The sequence below is a fragment of the Narcine bancroftii genome, chromosome 14 (genome assembly GCF_036971445.1).
Source record: "Narcine bancroftii isolate sNarBan1 chromosome 14, sNarBan1.hap1, whole genome shotgun sequence".
NCBI classification, from domain to species: Eukaryota; Metazoa; Chordata; class Chondrichthyes; order Torpediniformes; family Narcinidae; genus Narcine; species Narcine bancroftii.
Genome location: NC_091482.1, coordinates 49162564 through 49183039, shown reverse-complemented (window position 1 = coordinate 49183039; position 20476 = coordinate 49162564). Strand labels below are relative to the sequence as shown.

Here is a 20476-nt window from a genome sequence, read left to right as displayed (position 1 = left end):
TTTCAGCACATAGAAGTCCAAAAATCTGAACTGCTCGGGGTTTGGGTCAGTCTGGATACTTTTAAAATTCAAATTTAAGGAGGAATAAAGAAGAGGTAAACAGGTAAATGTTAAGTTTATTCATTAGCAAATAACTTTTAACTTGGACATCCACCACGGTAACAGGCTATTTCGGCCCACAAGTCCGTGCCGCCCAATTAACCTACGTACTCGTGGGTCAAAATGGTCTGTTAACCCTGCTGTGTGTCTAAATTAAAAGGTTGCCTTCCCCTGAAACTTATCAAAACATGCAGTTTTAAAGAAAAAGTGGTTGCTTGTTGCCTCTGTGGCTATTACGCACACAAAAGCCCACTAAATTTAGAAGTTTTTAAAAAGTCTGGATTCTTGGGTGATCTGGATTTTTGGACTTCCACTGTATTTATTTCAAATTTCTCGTATTGAGGTTTTCAGCTTTTCAATGGTCAAATGTGTTTATTGTAAAAATTCATGTTTTAATACATTTTTGATTAACCTTATTGCATGAGAACATACTTAACAGATCTTTAGCGGTATAACAAGGTTAATGCAAGAAGAAATGCAGTTGGTAAAATATGAAAGTATTAGACATGGGTGTTTATTATTTAGTGGGTTAAGCTCAGGTTTCACTTACAGTACACACCAGCTCAGGACAATGTACAAGTGGCAGAGAAGAGGGATGCCCCCCCCCCCCAAGTAGTCATCTAACAAATAAGATTAAGGATGTTCTTACGACATAAATGTTAAGAATGCACTGGAATCCAAATGATTTAAATTCCTTCACAATCCTTTGTGCGAGAAGGAAAGACACTGGTCTGAACTTCATTCCTTGTCCAATCACAGCTTGGCTAAACCCCAATTTGGGAACCATGGTGGACAAGGCTCGGACCAGACCAATCAGTGTGGCCATCATTCAATGGTTGAACTCATGGGCTCACGCTCTTTGACAGCTTGCATCGTGCATAGTATTGTGACTGGGAAGAGGCTGTGACATCAGATGCAAGTTATGGCAGAGCAATGTCGAGTTAAAACGGATGGAGCAGAATGAAGTTGCTCTTCAAACCCTAGTCTCCCTTTCTACACCATTGTGGCTTCCAAATGTCTCTAAATAAATATTTGATGCCTTGTCCAATCACATCATTGTTAATAATTTTATATTTATGGATTTTTGAGTTGAAAACCAGAACACAACTCCTCCTCGTGGTTAATTAAACAGTGACAACAACAGATTCCCTCGTGTCAACCAGATACTGTGTCCTTTCTACTCGGCCAGCACAGGCACAGCATCTGGATTGCAGAGAACCAGAGGAAGGTGGGAGCCCACGGGTCAGAAAGTACCGGAAATGCTCAGTGGGACAGACAGCATCTGGATGGAGAAACAAGATCAACGTTTCAAGTGAACCCTCGCCGGGGGATTGGTACAACTGCCACCAGATCAATTAACTCTCTGGATTCTTCCTCAATGAACAGAAATTCTCAAATCAACAGCCTCACACTTGAAAAGTGATAAAAGTATCGAGTAGGTTGGCTTGGATTTCTGAGACAACAGGCTCTGCTGGAGATTCCAGATCCCATTGGGGAGAAGTTAATGCCGTCTGGCTTCGACTCGAGATGCTATCAGCTGTTGGCAGACGTGGAGCAACGAGGAATTAGATGTAAACAGCCCCAATACAAATGTAGGTAAAACGGAATTGTTCAAAGGAATGGTGGCAGTATTTCATCTTGCCGCAGGGCACCCCATCCCAATGTCTCCGATGATCAGCTTGCCCACGCGCACCAGTGGTGCTCCGAGGAACCACTCAGCTGCCCGAGTGACAGGTTTGGCTACACATAATTGGAACTGATTTTTGAGCCAGAGTAAATGATGATGTTTTCCCTCTGGGTTGTTCCAGCATGACTTCGTATCCTTAACTGTGTCGAGAGTGGAAAGCTAAGCCTTTGACTCAAGTGTCAAATGTGATTTAATGCAAGCGTATTCAGGGTTCACATTTCAAATAGATTTGCTTCTCAGTGGTAATCCCCAAAGCTCTAGTTTTTTTTTTAAAGTACTGATTGCAGAATCTACAATTGATTTTGATGAAAGAGTAGTTATAATGAGTTAAGACTGGTCTAACTTATAGTTGAAAAAAAATAGATTAATAAATTAATTAAATGTAGACCAGTATGACATAACAGGTGCTACATTATTAGCTACAGTGCTAGGGAGCTGATGGAAAGGATATGAAGGTAACCATGGCTCCAGCTCAACAAACCTTTGGTTCACAGTCAACGAGCTGGAGCCCGTGGTTTTGGAATGACGACACATCAGAGCGGAGAGGGGGCTCACCTGGGCCTTTAGTTCTAGGCGGCAGTCACACTCCTTGGATTATGTCTGCAGTCCTGAGCACCTAAGAGGGCCAGAAGTGAGGTGGGCATCTGGATTCAAAGGGGTAATGCTAGAAGAGCTTGGCATCGCAATGGATCCACAGATATGGGGGTTCATTGCAACCTCTGCAGGCGCGGACAAGCTGACCACAGCACCGTGTCACGGTAGGCTTTTTGTATTGGAGGAGTGAAGGGAAACATTCATTAGGGGGATGGATACCTTTCTCTGCACTCACCAGCCCGTGTGCCAAAGCTGTGCTGCCTGGATAGCGCTCCTCAGTCTTGAGCATATGGGAAATAACGACAAAGGAGGAGGTTCTGCTGAAGGAGTTAGAACAGGGATGTCAATGTCTAGACTACATAAATCGTGCAAATTGGCTCAAAGATTGGGGTGGATCAACTGGACACTGGGGAAAGAGGGTGTGTTTTGTTGAAGCAGAATCATCAATGTGGAATTGAATCAGCTCGGTATACAAGTCTGACACAGTGTACAACTAGGCCGGTGTAAATGGCCTGATCCAACAATAATAGGGGTGGTGGAGTGGAAGGAGTTTCTGCTGCAGGGAAATTTCAATGTGATAAATGCACCAGAGTCTGAGGCAGCAAACGTGGACACGTTGAAGAAAGGGCCTAAACAGGCAAGAGATTCAGCAGGAAAAATGCTGACGTCTATTCTAGAAGTGGTGAAGGAACTGGAAAATAATAACAGCCCCATGCAGACAAATCTCAAGTCTTTGAACGAGCAAGAATGGGGAAATTTTTAGAAGGACAGTTAAAAATGTGGCCAACGAAAGATAATTAAACAAAGGTACATGGGATTGGGGAGGAACACTGGCTTTAATTGAATAGTGGAGAGACTGCAAGAAGGGCCCATTTTCAGGTTGGGAGGCCACAGCAATCGATGCTAGGCTCCAAATTCACAATGTATAGAAATAATTTGGTGGAGGGGAGGAATACTAAACTGGGTGTTTGCAAGAAGGGTGCAGAAGGGGTTCAGGGGAGATAGGTCAAGTGAAAAAGTGAGGACATGACAGATGGATTATAATGTGGAAAAAGGTCATCCACTTGATAAGACAGAAAGGCAGATTAATTTTTCCGGGTGAGTTGGAAAGGGGTCAGTGTTCAGAGGAGCTTGGGTATACGTGCACATACGTCACTGAAAGATGGGATGTGAATGCAGCCAGGAAGGCAAGCAGCGTGTTGGCCTTCATTGCAAGAAGATTTGAGAACAGGAATAAAGATGCAAGACCACGCATGTAATACAGTGTACCATTTTGTCTTCCCGTCCAAGGAAGGATGCACTTATGGGAGAAGGAGTGAAATAAAGGTCACCAGATAACTCCTGGGGTGGATGTTGTTGACCCACGAGGAAAGATTAGGTCTCTCCTGTGATTGAAAGTATTAAAGGCAATCTCATTAAAGTATTCTTTACAGGGTTTTACATGGCAAATAGAAATAGTGTTTTACTTGACTGAGGAATATAGAATTAGGGATTTGTGATGATGTAATGGAGGGGTGGGGGGAAGGAAATCACAGCCTTGAAACAAGAGTTCAATAATTTTGGACTAAGATGAGAAGAAATTTCTGCACCGAGAAAAGTGACCTTAAGAGTTTTCCACCAAAGATTGTGGAAGCTTAATACACTCAAGAAAAAGATCAAGAGGTTTTTGCATATTAAAGATTTTTTTTTAATGGGGTGGAAGGTGAGAAATATGGCACGAGGTAGAAGATCAGTCACAATCTTGTTAGAAGGTAGTGTTGGGTGAGGAGCTTAATGGCCTCCTTCCACACTAAAAATTTGAGAAATAACTGAAATCCAGTGGTGGTTATAATATTGACTTTGAATAACTAATCTACATCTCCATAGGACCGACCGAATGAGCCAAAGTTTTATATTCCTGAGGAATTATTTGCATTTCGTAGATTAATTACACTCTGTACTTAAGACCTCCTGGAAACATTCCTCCTCCAATGAACAAATATAGAAACCCTTGCCGTTACTAAATCATGGTTTTGTTGACCCTTGCCAAATGCAGATTGATGCGCATGTTTCCCTGCATTAGGAAGTACTTCACTGACTGTGGAGCTCTGAGGATGTATAAAAGGCGCTACACAAATGACATCTTGAATCTACCTCAGGGAAGTCGGGAATATTTAATTTTTTTGCACTTGGCGGTGCCATTTGGCTCAGAATCCAGCTCCTGTTTTAAATGTCAGCATAAAAGCCTAAGATTACAATTAGTAGATGGAAAATGATGGGATTACAATCACTCTCTGCGGGGTTTGAAGCAGAGATGGTTATTGGCAGAATAAAATGGTGCAAGTGACAAGAAAAGACTGACTGTACAAGTTTGAAGCAGGGGTCTTCAAATGCTCATTGGTCTATGAGTTGTTGGGAGCTGAATGTTGGGCAGAATATAATGGGATGTGTTGTGAACTTGATGGTTTGCAGAGTTTGGGGGGGGAAGCAAAGGGATATATGATTTTTGTTAAGAATTGAAAGAAATTAGATTGGAGAGGCTGACTTTATGAAAGCATTCAACTCTGAGAAATTCTGGCTTACAATTCCCAATGAGTTGCAGGCTGCCCACCGGTGTGAAATTAGTGGAGTCTTCCTGCCAACATTGATCCTTGACACTGGCATTAAAGTTGAACACTGATAGCTTGTCGATTCAGAGCAGCCTCTCATGTAATTCCAAAGCCGATGGGCTCACAAACTTGGTTTTTCTTCAGGGTCCACTGACAGGGTGTTGACATGTTGCACAGCCTGCCCTCCCGGCCGCAGATGACCTCCCAACTTCAGTGAGTGTGGTGGCTATTAGCTGACGGGCTCCCTCTGACGCCGGTACCATTCTTCATGGCTGTACTTACGTCCTCACTCTCCTCGCTCTCCTCCTTGTCACTCCGATCATCTCCGTCCAGCTGAAAGACAAACAATATTGCTTGGCTTAATGGATACCTGTAACGTAATGTATCCAAAATAAAGTTATTGTCAATGGCCCACTGATGAAGTGAACAAAGATGGCTCCAGAGCGCTGTCCCACCAATGTACGCCATCACTCCCAGAGACAGGCATATTCTGGCAGTTCCCTTTTTTCAATATTTTTATTGGTTTTATCAAATAAGTGTTCCATAGACACATGACAATAAACCCATTAACAAATCTCACAAATAGTACTGAAACTTAAAAACATTTTAAAAACCCACTATACTAATGATCTAAATATCAATCCCCTCCCTTCGGAGGCTACTAGCTTAACTCAAACTGGGTTCATAAACCAGAAACTAGTTCATCTTACAAATTTTGGAACATCTAATTTTTTTTTCCCCCCCCAAGGTCAGAAATGCCATCACACTGGATGACCATTGAGTGTGAGTGGGAGCGACGGCATCTTTCCATCTCATTAATGTAGTCCTTCTTAGTGATAAGGGAGGTGAGGGCCAACGGCGCGGGATTATGAAGCCGTCAGAATTAAACCCGATGGCCCCACTTATTCCAAAGAGAGCGAGAAAAAGATTTGGAGTCGATGTTAAGAGGTAAAGACAAGGACAAAATACCCCTTCCCAAAAATTGGAAAGAGGACGAAGCCAGATCATATGATCCAGTGAACCTCCTGACAGTTCCAATAACGAAGCATCATTCCAGTCAGTAACATGGAAGTGTGCTGTACACAAGTCAATGGAACCAGACCCCCTCGTACATCTTGAACTCAATTATGAACATTTGGACCGATGACTGTTCTTCGAACTCCCAACATGTGGTTAGAATCACCACTAGAGGGTGGGTGAGGGGCTGGAAACCAGAAGCTCAACCTGATCCCCAGCCTCAGCTGCCAAAATTGGTGACGGCTGCCAGCAGCAGCGAGGGGAGGCGTCAGGGTGAGGAGAAGCCAGCCAGGAAGGTGAATCCCTCACGACTGCTGTCACCCAAGCTGCTGGGATGTTGCCTGGCCCAGAACACATACCTGCCTCCAGTCGCGATGCATGGAGGTGCTGGAGAAACTCAAAACAAGTCACAGGGCTTCCAAGGGACATTACGCCACAGAAACAGGCCCTTCGACCCATTTAGTCTGTGCAAACTGTTATTCTGCCGAATCTGCTAGGATTATGGAAGGCCTGGCACCTGTTTCCCAAAGACCAGAGGACTTATTTACAAAGTTAAGGGAGGGAGGCTTAGGGGAGACCCATCATAGGTAAGTTTTGTTTTATTAAATACAGAGAGTAATGGGTGCCAGGAATGCCTTGCCAGGGATGGTGGTGGAGGCTGAAACATTGGGGGGTCCTAGACAAGCACATGGATGAAAGAAAAATAGAGGATTAAGGTGGGTTTGGTACTTTTTTTTATATATATATGGGTCTGCACAATATCAAGAGCTGAAGGGCCTGTACTATGCTGTAATGTTCTATGTCCCATTGTCTTGAACCCAGACCATAGCCCTCCCATCCACATCCCAGTCCACCTAGACCTCCAATTTCTGTTAAACCCCTCCTCGAGTCTCACCCTCACCTTCAGTTTTTCTTCCCTCCAGTTCCCCATCCCTCTTCTATCAGAAAGCCAGTCTCCCCTCTATCACTCAGCTTTCTCTCTTCTACCTTCCACACCTGTACCAATGTCCTCTTGTTGGCCTGTGCTCCTACCCCTGCCTCTTCCCTCCCTTTTTGGTCATAATGAAGGGTTCAGGCCCGAAACACCATTTATCTATCTTTACCTCCTATGGACGCTGCAGGACCTGCTGAGTTTCTCTAGGACTTTCGTTTAAATTACCTCGCTCAAGCTTAGAATTGGAATGAGAAAGTGAGATTTACTGAGGCATGTAATTCAGAGCATGATGTAAACCTCTCTCACCTACATCTCCCATGATATACCCCACTTTACGAAAATTCGCTTTTACAAAGAAACCTGTGTTCGCTTTTACGTAAGTGCTTTTAGCCTTCAATAGTATCGATTGGGTCTTTGCTTTACGCCATTTCACTTTAATGAAAGGCTTCATAGGAACGCTCTAGTTTCATAAAGCAAGGGGCACCTCGGAAAAGCAGCCAACATACTGAAGGACCCACCACATCCTGAACATGCCTCTCCTCCCATCGGGGAGAAGGCAAAACCATGCACCCATGGGCTCAAGGACAGCTTCTTGCCCGGAGATGTTAGGCTCATGAATAGACCCACAGGGGTGCAGTCCTTGCTATGTGCTAATTACACTACACCCCAATTGTCCTCTTGCTCTTATAGTTTGTGCTGCAGTAGCCCCTAGACTGCCTGCAAAAGAACCCTTCTCACTGTACCAGGCACAATATGACAATAAGAAAAGTCTGCAGATACTGTGGTTGAAGTAAAGACAGAATACTGGTGAAACTCAAGCTGGTCAACAGCACACTTTATAGAGCTGGGATGGCCAAACCTGCTTAACATAAAAGCCACAAACAATAAACTTTGGAAGTTTGAGAGCTGCAATCACATGATCGCAACCATGCTGGCTAAAACTACCATTGTGAGCAGCGGCTGGTACGATTCCCGTCTCAGCCACCTTACTGTACGTGCTGTTGTATAGGATGACGATATACAGGATGACCCTGGAATTTCCACCCAAAATATTGATTATGAGTGATACCCTTTCAAAAAGGTACACCCCCACCCAAAAAAAAAAAATCTGGCACTTACTGCTGACCAGTGGATGCTGTTAAAAGCAAATCACAAAATTTTAGTAAAAATTTTTATTTAAAGGTTTAAATTTTATTTGAATATTATAAAATAAACCATTGTCGGCTCCAGTGACCAGCCATTTAAAGCCAGTACAGAGCCGACAGCACTGAGATCGGACGGATGGATCTCACGGAGGAGCCCTGAGACTTGGCAAATGACTAACGGGGCAAGCGCAAGATGACGTTGGAGCCGGCAAGAAGATGCAGCGGAGTTGCAACTTTGTTGTCAAGGTAAGAATTTTGTAGAGGACGACCCAAATTTAAGGTGGAAATTTGAAGTTTAGCCAATTGTCCTATACCACACATGTCAAACTCTGGCCAGCGGGCCAATTATATTTGGCCCGCAAGATCATTTCAAAAATGTATTAGAGGTGGCCCGCCCTGCAGCGAGAGCTGATGCTGTTTTTTGGAAATGTCACCCCCACCATCCTCCCCCTTCATTGCACATCCTTCCCATTGTAACACGAGAAGTCTGTCGATGTCATCAGCCGGCAAGCCGGTTGGAAGGCTCCCCGCACAACCAGTCACTTCTCCCACCTGTCGAGCGGTGCGGCGGATTGGCGAGCGCCTGTGATTTCCTGTCAGCGCGATAGACATGGCAGGCTGCGCACGGCCCCCGGGCAGCACGAGCCACGCGCGACTGGCACCGGACGGCCCTTCCACAGCACGAGCGCACTTCTCCCGGTCGCCACGGCCTTCAGCGCTTGCACCCGCACGGACCCCAGGGACGGCTGGTTCGGCCCTGCACGTGAAGAGAGATGGTGGCTGTCCGCAAAGGCTGATCGGCAGTGCACTGGGCCTGAGTGGGTGGGTAAGCAGGGGTGGGCAGAGGGTGTAGGTGAGGAGTAATGGGCAGGGGAAGTTATGGTGGTGCGAGGGGCAGTTAGAGGGAGGGATGAGTAGAAGGAGGGGTGGATAGGGAAGAGGTAAAAGGGGAGGGGCAGGGTGAGTAGGGGAGGGGTGATTAGAGGGTGAGAGACGGGTAGAGGGAGGAACAGGTTGAGGGGAGAGGCAGTAGAGGGGCGTGTATAGGATGGGGTGGGTAGAGGCAGAGCGAGTGGAGTGAGGGGTGAGTAGAGGTTGGGTAAAGGACTGGTCAGGTAGAGGGATGGTGGGTCGAGGGTGAATAGAGGCCTAGAGCCTGAGGAGTGAGCAGGAAATGCTGAGTCCTGATGCAGGCCAAAATGGACACAGCCTGTGAATGCTGACTACATCTCCACAGGGACCAAATATGTTTCCCTCAGGTCAAGCAAAGGGTGAACTTGAGCTACCTACTCCTGACCTGTAACATTATCCTCCTAAAGCAGGGGTGTCAAACTCAAATTCACGGAGGGCCAAAATTAAAAACTTAGACTAAGTCGAGGGCCGAACTAAATATTTATTGAAAATTTTCAACAACATCTGCATGTTTTCTCTTCTTTCAACATATGTAATGTTAAACTTTCAATAAATATTTAGTTCGGCCCTCGACTTAGTCCAAGTTTTTAATTTTGGCCCTCCGTGAATTTGAGTTTGACACCCCTGTCCTATACAATGGCAGATACGCTACTGTTGCAACCCGCACATTATATGTGCGAGCTACTGTTTGACCAGAGCAAAGAAAAAGATTCCAAACCAACATTTTGGGCTTGAGCACCCTCATGAGGAAAATGTTGGCAGGTACCCGAACATTGACAATAAATCTGAACATCATTCTTGGTACAGGTTTGAAGTTTGGAACAACAAGGTGATTTCAAGACTGGGCATTCATTGGAAGAACTGAGTGAACCAAAAAGGTTTTTACCAAACTCCAACTGTATCGATCTCAATGCTACAAGCCTTTTTATTTCTGAATTCCTAATTTGTGATGGTGAGGTCTGTAGGGGACTAATCCAGTACCTCTGCTTTCTAAGCAGTTTGAGAGTTGGCAGGCCATTGAATACCAAACTTACTGACTGGTTGCATCACAGCCTGGTTAGGTATTCGCCTGGAATGGGGCTACGGTGTGGTGCCATGGTAACTTGGATCTCTGCAGGTTTTTTTGAACACCACAAAGTAAACTAGGGCCTGCTCTTGATGGTAACCGTGGCGCCTCGGGATTTGGTACAGCTATCCCATGTTTACTAGGTGCAACTGGTACCTGTTTCCCATGGTAGGGGATTCAAGGACAACTTCGGGATAAAAGGGTGCCAATTTAAAACAGAGATGCGGAAAAATTTCTTTAGTCAGAGGGTCATGAGCTTGTGGAACTTGTTGCCATGGGCAGCTGTGGAAGCGAAGTCGTTGGGTGTATTTTTAAGGCACAGATTGACAGATATTTGATTAGTCAGGGCATCATGGGTGACAGGGAGAAAGCTGGGGAGTGGGGCTGAGTGGGAGGATGGATCAGCTCATGATGTAGAATGGTGAGGCAGACTTGATGGGCCAACTTCTGCTCCTATATCTTGTGAACTGCATGGACAAGTGTAGACAGAGAGAAACAGAGGCGCGTTGCCCTCCACACGGAGGGCAGCCCAGAGATTAGTCCATACCTGAAGCTTTCTCCAATGAAAGTCACCATTGACATGGAAAACTTTGGCCTACCAAAGGAAGTGCCCCTGGGGGAAGCTGAGGAGAGATTGCTGTTCACTGTTGATAGTCACCCCAGATCCAGTTCGGACAGAACATCTGGCAGAATCACCACTAAAACCTTGCTGGTCAGGAGGTCCTTAGTGTGGGAATAACGGAGACACTGACCCACGGTTACCTTGTCAGTGTTTGAGTGGATCTTTAATTCCCTGACTCAGCCAATCAAGTGCTATCACAACCCTGGTCCTTCTGGGATCTGACAGTGACTAACAGCTGTAATGAATTGGAACAATGTGGTCAATTACTGCCAGAAATCCCCACAACAAATGACGTGCAAGTTCTAAGCGATAAGAGACTGAGAATGTATAGATATACCCTGCTTTACAAGACGAGAGCGTTCCTCTGAAACCTTTTGCAAACCAAAATGGCATAAAGCCAAGACCCATTCACTACTAGTGAAGGCTATTTTCATAAAAGTGAAAACCCATTCAAATAATTTTGTAAAAGTGAACACAGGTTTCTTTGTAAAAGCGAATTTTCATAACGCGGGGTATACCTGTAGCAGTGTGCAGGTCATAAACACAATGAAAGCAAGTCTAAGTTGTATGCGACAAGTTGTAACATGTTAACAGATCTGTATATTTATCAACATTATTTCCACGTCTCTTTGTGAAAGATTTTTTTTCTTGCGAGTGCATGTGTTTACAGGTGAAATACAGTTGATTCCGCACTTGCTGGACACTATTGCCTCTACTTTTGAAGCTACCTGAGATTTGGCATGTTATTGAATACTCTACCATACTTCTGCAGGGGTGGCATGGTTAGTGTAACAGCAGTGCCTGGGATTTGAATCCAGCGCTACTTGTTAGGGGTTGGTACGTTCTTCCAGTGACCACGTGGGTTTCCTCTGGGGACTCCAGTTTCCTCCCACCATTCAAAACTTACAGGGGTTGTAGGTCAATTGGGCAGTACAGGCTCGTGAGCCGGAAGGGCCTGTTACCATGTTGCATGTCTAAATTTCATTTACAAAGGTGCCCTGTGGAAAATATTCCGTTTGCATCGCATTGTGGTTTGGTAAACCGAGTGCCTAGGAAAGCAGAAGGCTGCAGAGGGTAGCAAACATAACCAAGCCCATCACAGGCTCCGACTCCCAGCCACTTCAGACATCTAGGTGAGGTGCTACCTCAAGAAGGCAGCCAAACATCACCCTGGTCAAAACCGTTCCTCACTGCTACCTTTGGATAGAAGGATCAGAAGCCTGAAGGCCAGCACTTCGATTCAAGAACAGTTTCTTCCCAACAGGCTCTTGAACCTCCCCTTGGTACAAATCAGAAACTGCTTTGACACAACAAAAGGGCTGTCTGCATTATTGCAACATCACTTATTCTCCTTACACTAGGACAATTGTGAATGTTTATTATCTCTATCTTATATATATATAGATATATATAGATATATATAGATATATATATCTATATATATATATCTATCTATATAGATATATATCTATCTATATCTATAGATAGATATATATCTATCTATATAGATATATATATCTATCTATATAGAGATATATATATATATCTCTCTATATAGATATATATATCTATATATCTCTATATAGATATATATATAGATATCTATATATCTATAGATATCTATATCTATAGATATCTATATATCTATAGATATCTATATCTATAGATATCTATATATATATCTATATCTATAGATAGATATATATAGATATACATATATAGATATACATCATGTCTTTTTAAACAATTTATGTACACTATTGTATTTTTTTAATGAAGTTGGCTGCAGCAAGCTCAAGTACATTGCAAAATGCATATGACAATAAACTCATCCCTGTTACATTGTTCTCGGGTGCTACAAAGCAACTTACTTTGCTGTAGAGAAACTTTGCAAACATCCGTAGGATGAGGAATGCCCAGAAAATGTGAAGCAGCTGAAGGACAAGCAGCATGACGTTGAAGAAGTAATATCCGAAGAACGGAGGGAAGTACAGAACAGGATAGACCCAGGTACAGTGGATGATCCTGTCGAAGGAAACAGCAGGTTCAGCAAATAAAAAAAAACACTGGAAATACTCCACATCTGCAGGAAGAGCAATGGAGTTAACGCTTCAGGTCGAGGACCCTTTGCCAGAGCTGGAGAGGCAAGAAACTAGATCGCGGGGAGGGTGAGCAAAGGATTAAGTAACAAACATTGAAAATATATATAGTATGTTAGTGTATATATTGGTTTCCATGATGTTGTAGAGAGAGAGATAGAGAGATATAGAGAAATAGAGAATGTGTGTGTGCTTGGTTTTGTGATGTTGTGAATAAATTTAATTTAATTCATGCTGACTATCCCCAATTAATCTGCATCTTTCCCAACAAAGGATTATCATGTCTGTGAGGATTGATTCCAATAATTTGCCCGCTCCCCAGCTTCAATTACCCTGTGCTTTAATGGGAAGTGGATTCACGTTGAGTGGTCTCTTATGCATGAAAATAAAGAACCAGCAATCATATTAAAACTGGTCCCTCGGTGCCGATGAAACACCGGATTCACTCACCAGAAAGGGAAAATAATGAGCCTGGTAATGATAAAAACAGCAGCGAACACGACAAAAATGGCATTACAGAGGGACTTCCATCCAGCATAATTGAACATCTTGGCTGACTGCAACAGAGGATAAAGAACACAATATAAGTTGACCTTAAAAAATAAGTCCAGACATTCACGTTTCAGTGAACACAAAATATAAAGTGATAAGAGAGGTTGAACACCAGCTTGATCCACTTGCTATTCAAAGGGCAGTGGATGTCATTACAGATGCAGTACTCAAGAAAAGATACTTGTGACACTGTATATTCAAGAGGGAAATGTTTATGTGTATTTTGGTCAACATGGTTCATAGTGTGAAAAATAAAAAAAATTTTTAAAAAAAGAAGATACTTGTGCAAAAGACAGAAATGTCAACAAAAATGCAGTCCACACAAACTCTGCAATACAGAAAATGAGTCTCTGATTGAGTTTGTCGTTGAGAAGTCCAAGGTGGAAGGGTAGAAGCTGTTCCTGGGGGCTTGAGCTGTGGCACCCATACCTCTTTCCTAACAGCAGCAGTAAGAACAGTGCTGGGTGGTGTGGATCCTTATTGAATCCAGGATCCAACCACACCGTGGGGTGTTGAGGACCAGGTCTTGGAATTTGCTGATCAATTTTGAGGGGATGCTGGTGTTGAATGCCGAACTGTAGTTGATGAAGAGCATCCTGATGTATGCGTACAGAAGAGAGTTCCCAGTGCCTTGGTACCTGGAAGTGATTAACCAGCAGGACTGCAGTGCTGGTTACTGATGGTGACAACACAGAAGCGCCAGACTCCTCGCACAGAACCCTCAAGGCTGACACTGGTGGTGGTTGAAAAGTGCCAACAGACTGCAACAAATCAGCCGTACATTTTCAATGGGCCCAGTTTTAATTTACCATCGGGAACAGAGGGGCAAGTGCATCAGAGGGAAATGGAAGATGTTCTAGCTCCAAAGACATAGGGCAACAGTTCCGAAGGACACACCTACCTCTAACAGGAAGTCAGACGAATCGTGCACCACCATCACGAGGGTTCCCACACGGATATAGTTTGCACACCAGGAGAAACTCAGCAGGATGATGGTTGCTAAATGATGAATGATTTGCTCTTGAAAATCCTGGCAAATTTAGAGTAATTTTGTTCAAATTAAAAACGTCAATCTCCAGGGATAACAGAACATCAAAGAATCTGAGGTGGTATCATCTCAGCCCAATAAAACCTCCCAGTCTGTGAGGATAATATCGACTTCAGTCGTAGAATTCTCTCCCACAGGGCCAGGGACCGATCAAAATTCTTCAAATGTAGATGGCTAGGATTTGATTGGGCAAGACCAGAGTTAAAAAAAAAAATGAAATCAGGATGTGGGTCATGAATTCGTAATCTGATTTAATGACATCCTTTTTCCCACTAATAGTACCTCGCTAATATGGAAGGGCTTATTGACAGGATTCCAAAACAAAATCCAACAGCTGGAGGAACTCGACAGCTCAGACAACTCCTGTGAGGGGCAATGGGATTGTTAATGCTTTGGGTCAAGACCTTGTAATCCGGACCCAAAATGCTGACCATCCCTCCAACTCCTGACCCACTGAGGTCCTCCAGCATTGTGATTTTTTTTAACCCCAGATTCCCCCATCTCCAGCCCATGGGTCATGGATGGAGGCACAGGTTCACATTGCATGGAAGCCAACTTTTCAGCGGAGTGCGCGCTGACCAAGAAGCATCTATTTACAATTTACAGTGTTCAATTAACCTACTAACCTGCGTGTCTTTGGGATACAAGAGGAAACCGGTGTACCTGGTCGAGACCGACACAGTGACAGTTAGAACCTGAAAACTCCACAAAGACAGCACTGGAAGTCAGGAATGAACCTAAGTCATTGGAGCTGAAGCAGTTACGCATGTCACCTAGTGATTTAAATTAATGGTGTCATACAGAGAGGCTGAACCACTGACACCTCCGAGAGCACACCTGGATACGGGAATACAAACCTTGCTTCTGTACGAAGGTCCCATCAGACAAGAGCCTGGTTGCAGCAGCTGGCCTGCACTCATCGGCCCTGATCCCGGCGTACGCCATGGCCACAATACAGAGTGGCAATCTCCGGCATCATCCCGCCATTCTACTGCAATGACCACAGCACCACAGAGTGGTGACATCAAACACAACGTCTCCTCTCTTTCCCATGTGCCAGCAGGGACAGACCAGAGGGGTAATCCAGCTACGCCCATCATCGATGTCCAAAGCTGTGGTGATCCCATTCAGGCTGAAGGTGCAGATGCGTCACAGGGCAGGTCTGCTTTGGACAGACCAAACAAGGGCCACTGTACAGTAAAAGATCCACGCCTGGGCATTCCACCAAGCAGCATGCCTTCGGAGGTTGTGACCAGGCCAACATTGGGTTAACCAGCTTATTGGTTAACCAGTGGTTGTTAAGTCCAATGTGAGCCTGATTACCAGTCTCTGATTCTTGTTCCCTTATCTGCTCATTAGCTCCAAAAACATGCAAGTTTGCCAGTCAATTGGGTGTAATTTGGCGACCCGGGTCTCAGTGGTCAGAAATGGCTTTGATCGTGTTGTCAATAAAATTTTAATTTAGTACAAAGGTGAAGATTTTCCTCCCTACAACATCTCCCTTTCATTCTCCATTGGGTTCAATAGTTCAAGTGTGCTGGCAACAACACACTGAATTATGTTGCTCAAACATTCCCAGCATTGGCCAGACATATTTATCGAGCAAAACTGCTTCAGTTCATGGACACCTTGAATGATCTGGAAGGACAAGGTTCAGTGGTGTCAGGAGTTTGGTCACAGGCCTGGCAGCGAAGCTTTTGGAAGCACGCCAATCGGAGGGGAACTGTTCGCGATTGGTAGGCTGAGTTGACGGTAAGTTGGTGAGCGCCATGCTACAACAGCGTCAGCGACCCAGGTTCAGATCTGCCGCTGTGTTCTCTTCTGGGTGCTCCGGTTTCCTCCCAGGTACGGGGTCAATTATTTAAATGGTCACGTGTGCATTTGAGCAGCATGGACTTAGAGGCCAGATGGGCCTGTTACCCTGCCACGTCTCTGAACAAAATTAATTTTCCAAAACTGCCAGGAATACCCAGTCCTGTGACTCCCACCTTCAGTGTGTCAGGGTTTGTGCAAAAATATAATTGGCTGAATGCTAGCTCTGCACTGGGGAAGTTCACAAACTCCCTCAACAACCATCAACTGTCAGAATAAAGCATTCCTTACACTTTGCCCCAGTGAACTCTACCCATTTTCAGCCTGATTTAATCTTGAACCGTTAGTCAGTATGGCACAATATCATCAAATTAATTCTGGTTGTGACAGCATCCTGCAGTCAAATGGAGACACAGGAGACTGCAGATGGTAGAAACTGGAGCAAAAATAAAAACAAATCAGTGGGTCAGACAGCATCTGTGGAGACGGAGCAATGGTTGTCATTTTGGCTCAGGGCTGCAAGGTCTTGACCCAAAGCGTTAACAAACCCATTGCCTCCAAAGAGACTTCCCGACCTGCTGAGTTTCTCCAGCAGTTTGATTTTTGCATCCCCTTCCATATTAGCAAAGTACCGTTCGGACTGAGAGAAAGTTATTCAGACTATTAAAACCAGATTATGAATTCCAACTGCAACGACCAAATTTGTTTTCAAAACCCGAATGAAATTCCCTTACACAGGTCATCTGTTAATGAAAGGTTGGTTTTTCTTTTTTTAAAGAAATATTTTATTTAAGAATTTGAAAACCACAATTATAAAATGAATAAATTGAAAAAAAATACACATGGTATGTACGTGTGTGTATACAAATGTCTACATGTGTGCACGTGAATGCGTGCGTGCACGTGAATGTGTGTGCGCATGTTTATGCATGTGTGTATACACACACACACACACACACACACACACACACACACACAAATTGAGTATATATGTGTGCGTGTTCATATAAAAAATGTACCCTAATCCCTCCCTCCCCATCCCAACTTTCCATAAGAAAAGGAGATTGCCAAAAAAGGAAAAACAACACATCTCATTACACATAATACTGGAGCTAAGGGTTGGTTACCAGTGCAGCGAGTTTTCAGAGAGTCACATTTTCAAACTGACATATTGTAAGTATGGGTTCCATATTTTCAAAAAGGAATGATATTCATTACATAGATTCTAAGTTATTTTCTCAAGTGGGATACAAGAATGCAATTCAGCCACCCCTCCATTCCTAAATCTGTATCTGATTTCCAAATCATGGCTATGCACTTCCTAGAAACTGCTGAAGCTAATTTAAAAAATTCAGTTTGATACGTAATTAATTTTAATCTAAAACGAATCAGGTCAGAGTTTTTCCAACCAACTCCACAACCCTGCCTTCAAAGGCTATGGGGTCAAGTGCAGAAATCCAAACCGTGCTCACATTCCACAAAACTAGCACTTAGCAAACAACACTTACCTTTCTTTTCACATCTGATGCAACACTAAACAACAGTGACCAATAAAAACTCAGTTCAATTACATAATACCAATATTGTGATGGTAGCAATGACTGTGGAGAGAGCAGAGAGACAAGCAGTAAGGCAATAATATTACACTCCCATTAGTGAAAAGTTCATGACTGGCTCCACATCCCTCCTGACCATGGTTCTCCACAACCTCTGCACTGATTCATCAGACAACGACCCACAGAGAAGAAATGGATCCCACAACAATAACTGTAGTAATCAATAAGAACATTTCCTCGTGATCTTTTACCAGCTGCAGGGAAGGGGAGAGGGAAAGCAAGAACAAAGACCCAGTCTAGTCTGCAAAAGGGGGTTGGAGACCAGGAGTCAGAATATTGCAGACCCCTCAACCCATCTTGTCCGCATTGTCTGTTTGACCCAAACTCATTTGCCCACCCTTCTCTACCATTCCTACCAATGTACAGTAAAAGTCTAAAAATCTGGATCCGTTGAAGAATCCGGACTCAAACATTTTAAATTTAGCGACCTTCTCACAGTTCGGCGGGCAGCAACCTCCTTTGAAGAAGACCGCAGAGCCCACCTCACTGTCAAAAGACAAAGGAGGAAAAACCCGACCTACCAATTTTCCCCTGCAACCGTGTCTGCCTGTCCCGCATCGGACTTGTCAGCCACAAACGAGCCTGCAGCTGATGTGGACTTTACCCCTCCAGAAATCTCCGTCCACGAAGCCAAGCCAAAGAGATGTAAGTACCACAGATGCACAGCGGCAACAAGTGACCACAAGTAATAGAGGAAATCTTATCACGTGGAAATTCATTTGTAGACTGGATATTTATTTTACATTGTTAATTATTAAACATAATTTCAAACATAATTTCAAACAAATATAATTTCAAACAAATATAATTTCAAACAAATATAATTTCAAACAAATATAATTTCAAACATAATTTCAAACATAATTTCAAACATAATTTCAAACATAATTTCAAACATAATTTCAAACATAATTTCAAACATAATTTCAAACATAATTTCAAACATAATTTCAAACATAATTTCAAACATAATTTCAAACATAATTTCAAACATAATTTCAAACATATTTTCAAACATTACACATTTTTTTTGAGGTGAAAACATTTTGTTTACATTTTTGTCAAGTGTCTTTATTTTTCTTTAAAACTGCTCGTTTTGATCAATGTATTTGCCGACATCAAAATTTACCTATTCAACTTTATTCCTCCTTAAAAGTACTGCCTGAGGATCTGGAACATCCAGACCGACCCAATCCCCAATTTAGGACTTTTATTGTACCTGTGCAAGAGAATGACCCCCAGCGGCGGCAGCGCTGGCGAAGAGAGGGTGAAGGTCGATGCCCATTTCATTGGGGCAGAATCTCCAATCTGTGGCTCAGTTCTCCAATCTTCAGAATTCCAGGTCCATCCGCACCCCTCCCTCTGACCCTCCATTCTCTCTTGTTCGATCATCTCCAACTCCTGAGATGACCTTGACCATTATTGTTCCCTTCGCCTTTCTTCACCCAGACCTACTCCACCCAGAGCAGAGAGATTCTTTTTGTCCTTCCCCGTCGAGGACGGGTGGCAGAGTGGCCTACTTGGTGGAGCTTCTGCCTCACAGTGCCAGGGGCCTGGGTTCAATCCCGACCGATGCTGTCTGGAGTTTGCACGTTCTACCTGTGACTGTGGTGGAGCTTCCGACAGATGCTTCATTGACTACACCCCCTCCCGCCCCCACCCTTACCAAAGACACGCGGAGTGGTAGGTTGGAGTGAAGCACAAAAGTCTGCAAACACCGTGATGGTAAAAGCACAGAAATGCTGGGGGATCTCAACAGGGTCACACAGCGTCCAAAAGAGGTCAAGATATATTACCGATCATTTTGAACCGGAGACTTTCTTCAAGGTAGAAGCAAAATGCAGGCAGTGGTCTCAAGGTGGAAGAATTGGAGGGGAAGGAGTCCAGGCCAACAAACAAATGGTGTTAAATCAGATACGATAAGAGGAAAGGTGAGAATTAATTTTGGCTCCTTGAAAGTAGACAGAGGTAAAAGGGAAGAGAGAGGACTAGAGGAACGGCACCAGGGTTTGATGGAAACTGGAGAAGTCGATATTAATGTCATCCAGTTGGAAGATGAGATGCTGTTCCTCCAATTCTGCAAATTGTCCTTGATGCACAGAGGTGATTGGTCGAATCTGGGGGAAGGTTGATGGAATTTGGGGAGAATAAAATGGAATTAAGAGTAGGCCATTACAGAGAGGGTGCAGAGGAGATTCACAAGGACACTACCTGGTTTGGAGGGCATGCCTTATGAGGATAGGTTGAGTGAACTTGGTCTCTTCTCCTTGGAGTGTCAGGGGATGAGGGGTGACCTGACTGAGGGGTGACCTGACTGAGGGGTGACCTGACTGAGGGGTGACCTGACTGAGGGGTGACCTGACTGAGGGGTGACCTGACTGAGGGGTGACCTGACTGAGGGGTGACCTGACTGAGGGGTGACCTGACTGAGGGGTGACCTGACTGAGGGGTGACCTGACTGAGGGGTGACCTGACTGAGGGGTGACCTGACTGAGGGGTGACCTGACTGAGGGGTGACCTGACTGAGGGGTGACCTGACTGAGGGGTGACCTGACTGAGGGGTGACCTGACTGAGGGGTGACCTGACTGAGGGGTGACCTGACTGAGGGGTGACCTGACTGAGGGGTGACCTGACTGAGGGGTGACCTGACTGAGGGGTGACCTGACTGAGGGGTGACCTGACTG

The 20476-nt window shown here is 44.3% G+C and overlaps 1 protein-coding gene across 6 annotated transcripts in view; it reads right to left on the bottom strand.

The window, feature by feature from the left end:
* Window positions 1–597: 597 nt before the first annotated feature.
* cers3a (ceramide synthase 3a) overlaps window positions 598–20476 on the bottom strand; it is a 54196-nt gene continuing 34317 nt past the window's right edge. For 5 of the 6 annotated variants that reach the window (XM_069910679.1, XM_069910680.1, XM_069910678.1 and 2 more), the window contains 5 exons: window positions 17684–17776; window positions 14217–14345; window positions 13214–13320; window positions 12536–12689; window positions 598–5301 (listed from right to left, as the gene is read on the bottom strand). In XM_069910679.1, the coding sequence (XP_069766780.1) occupies window positions 5179–5301; window positions 12536–12689; window positions 13214–13320; window positions 14217–14345; window positions 17684–17776 (606 nt within the window). In that variant the 3' untranslated portion in view covers window positions 598–5178. The remainder of the gene's footprint in view (window positions 5302–12535; window positions 12690–13213; window positions 13321–14216; window positions 14346–17683; window positions 17777–20476) is intronic. The other variant, XM_069910681.1, reaches the window with a different exon arrangement.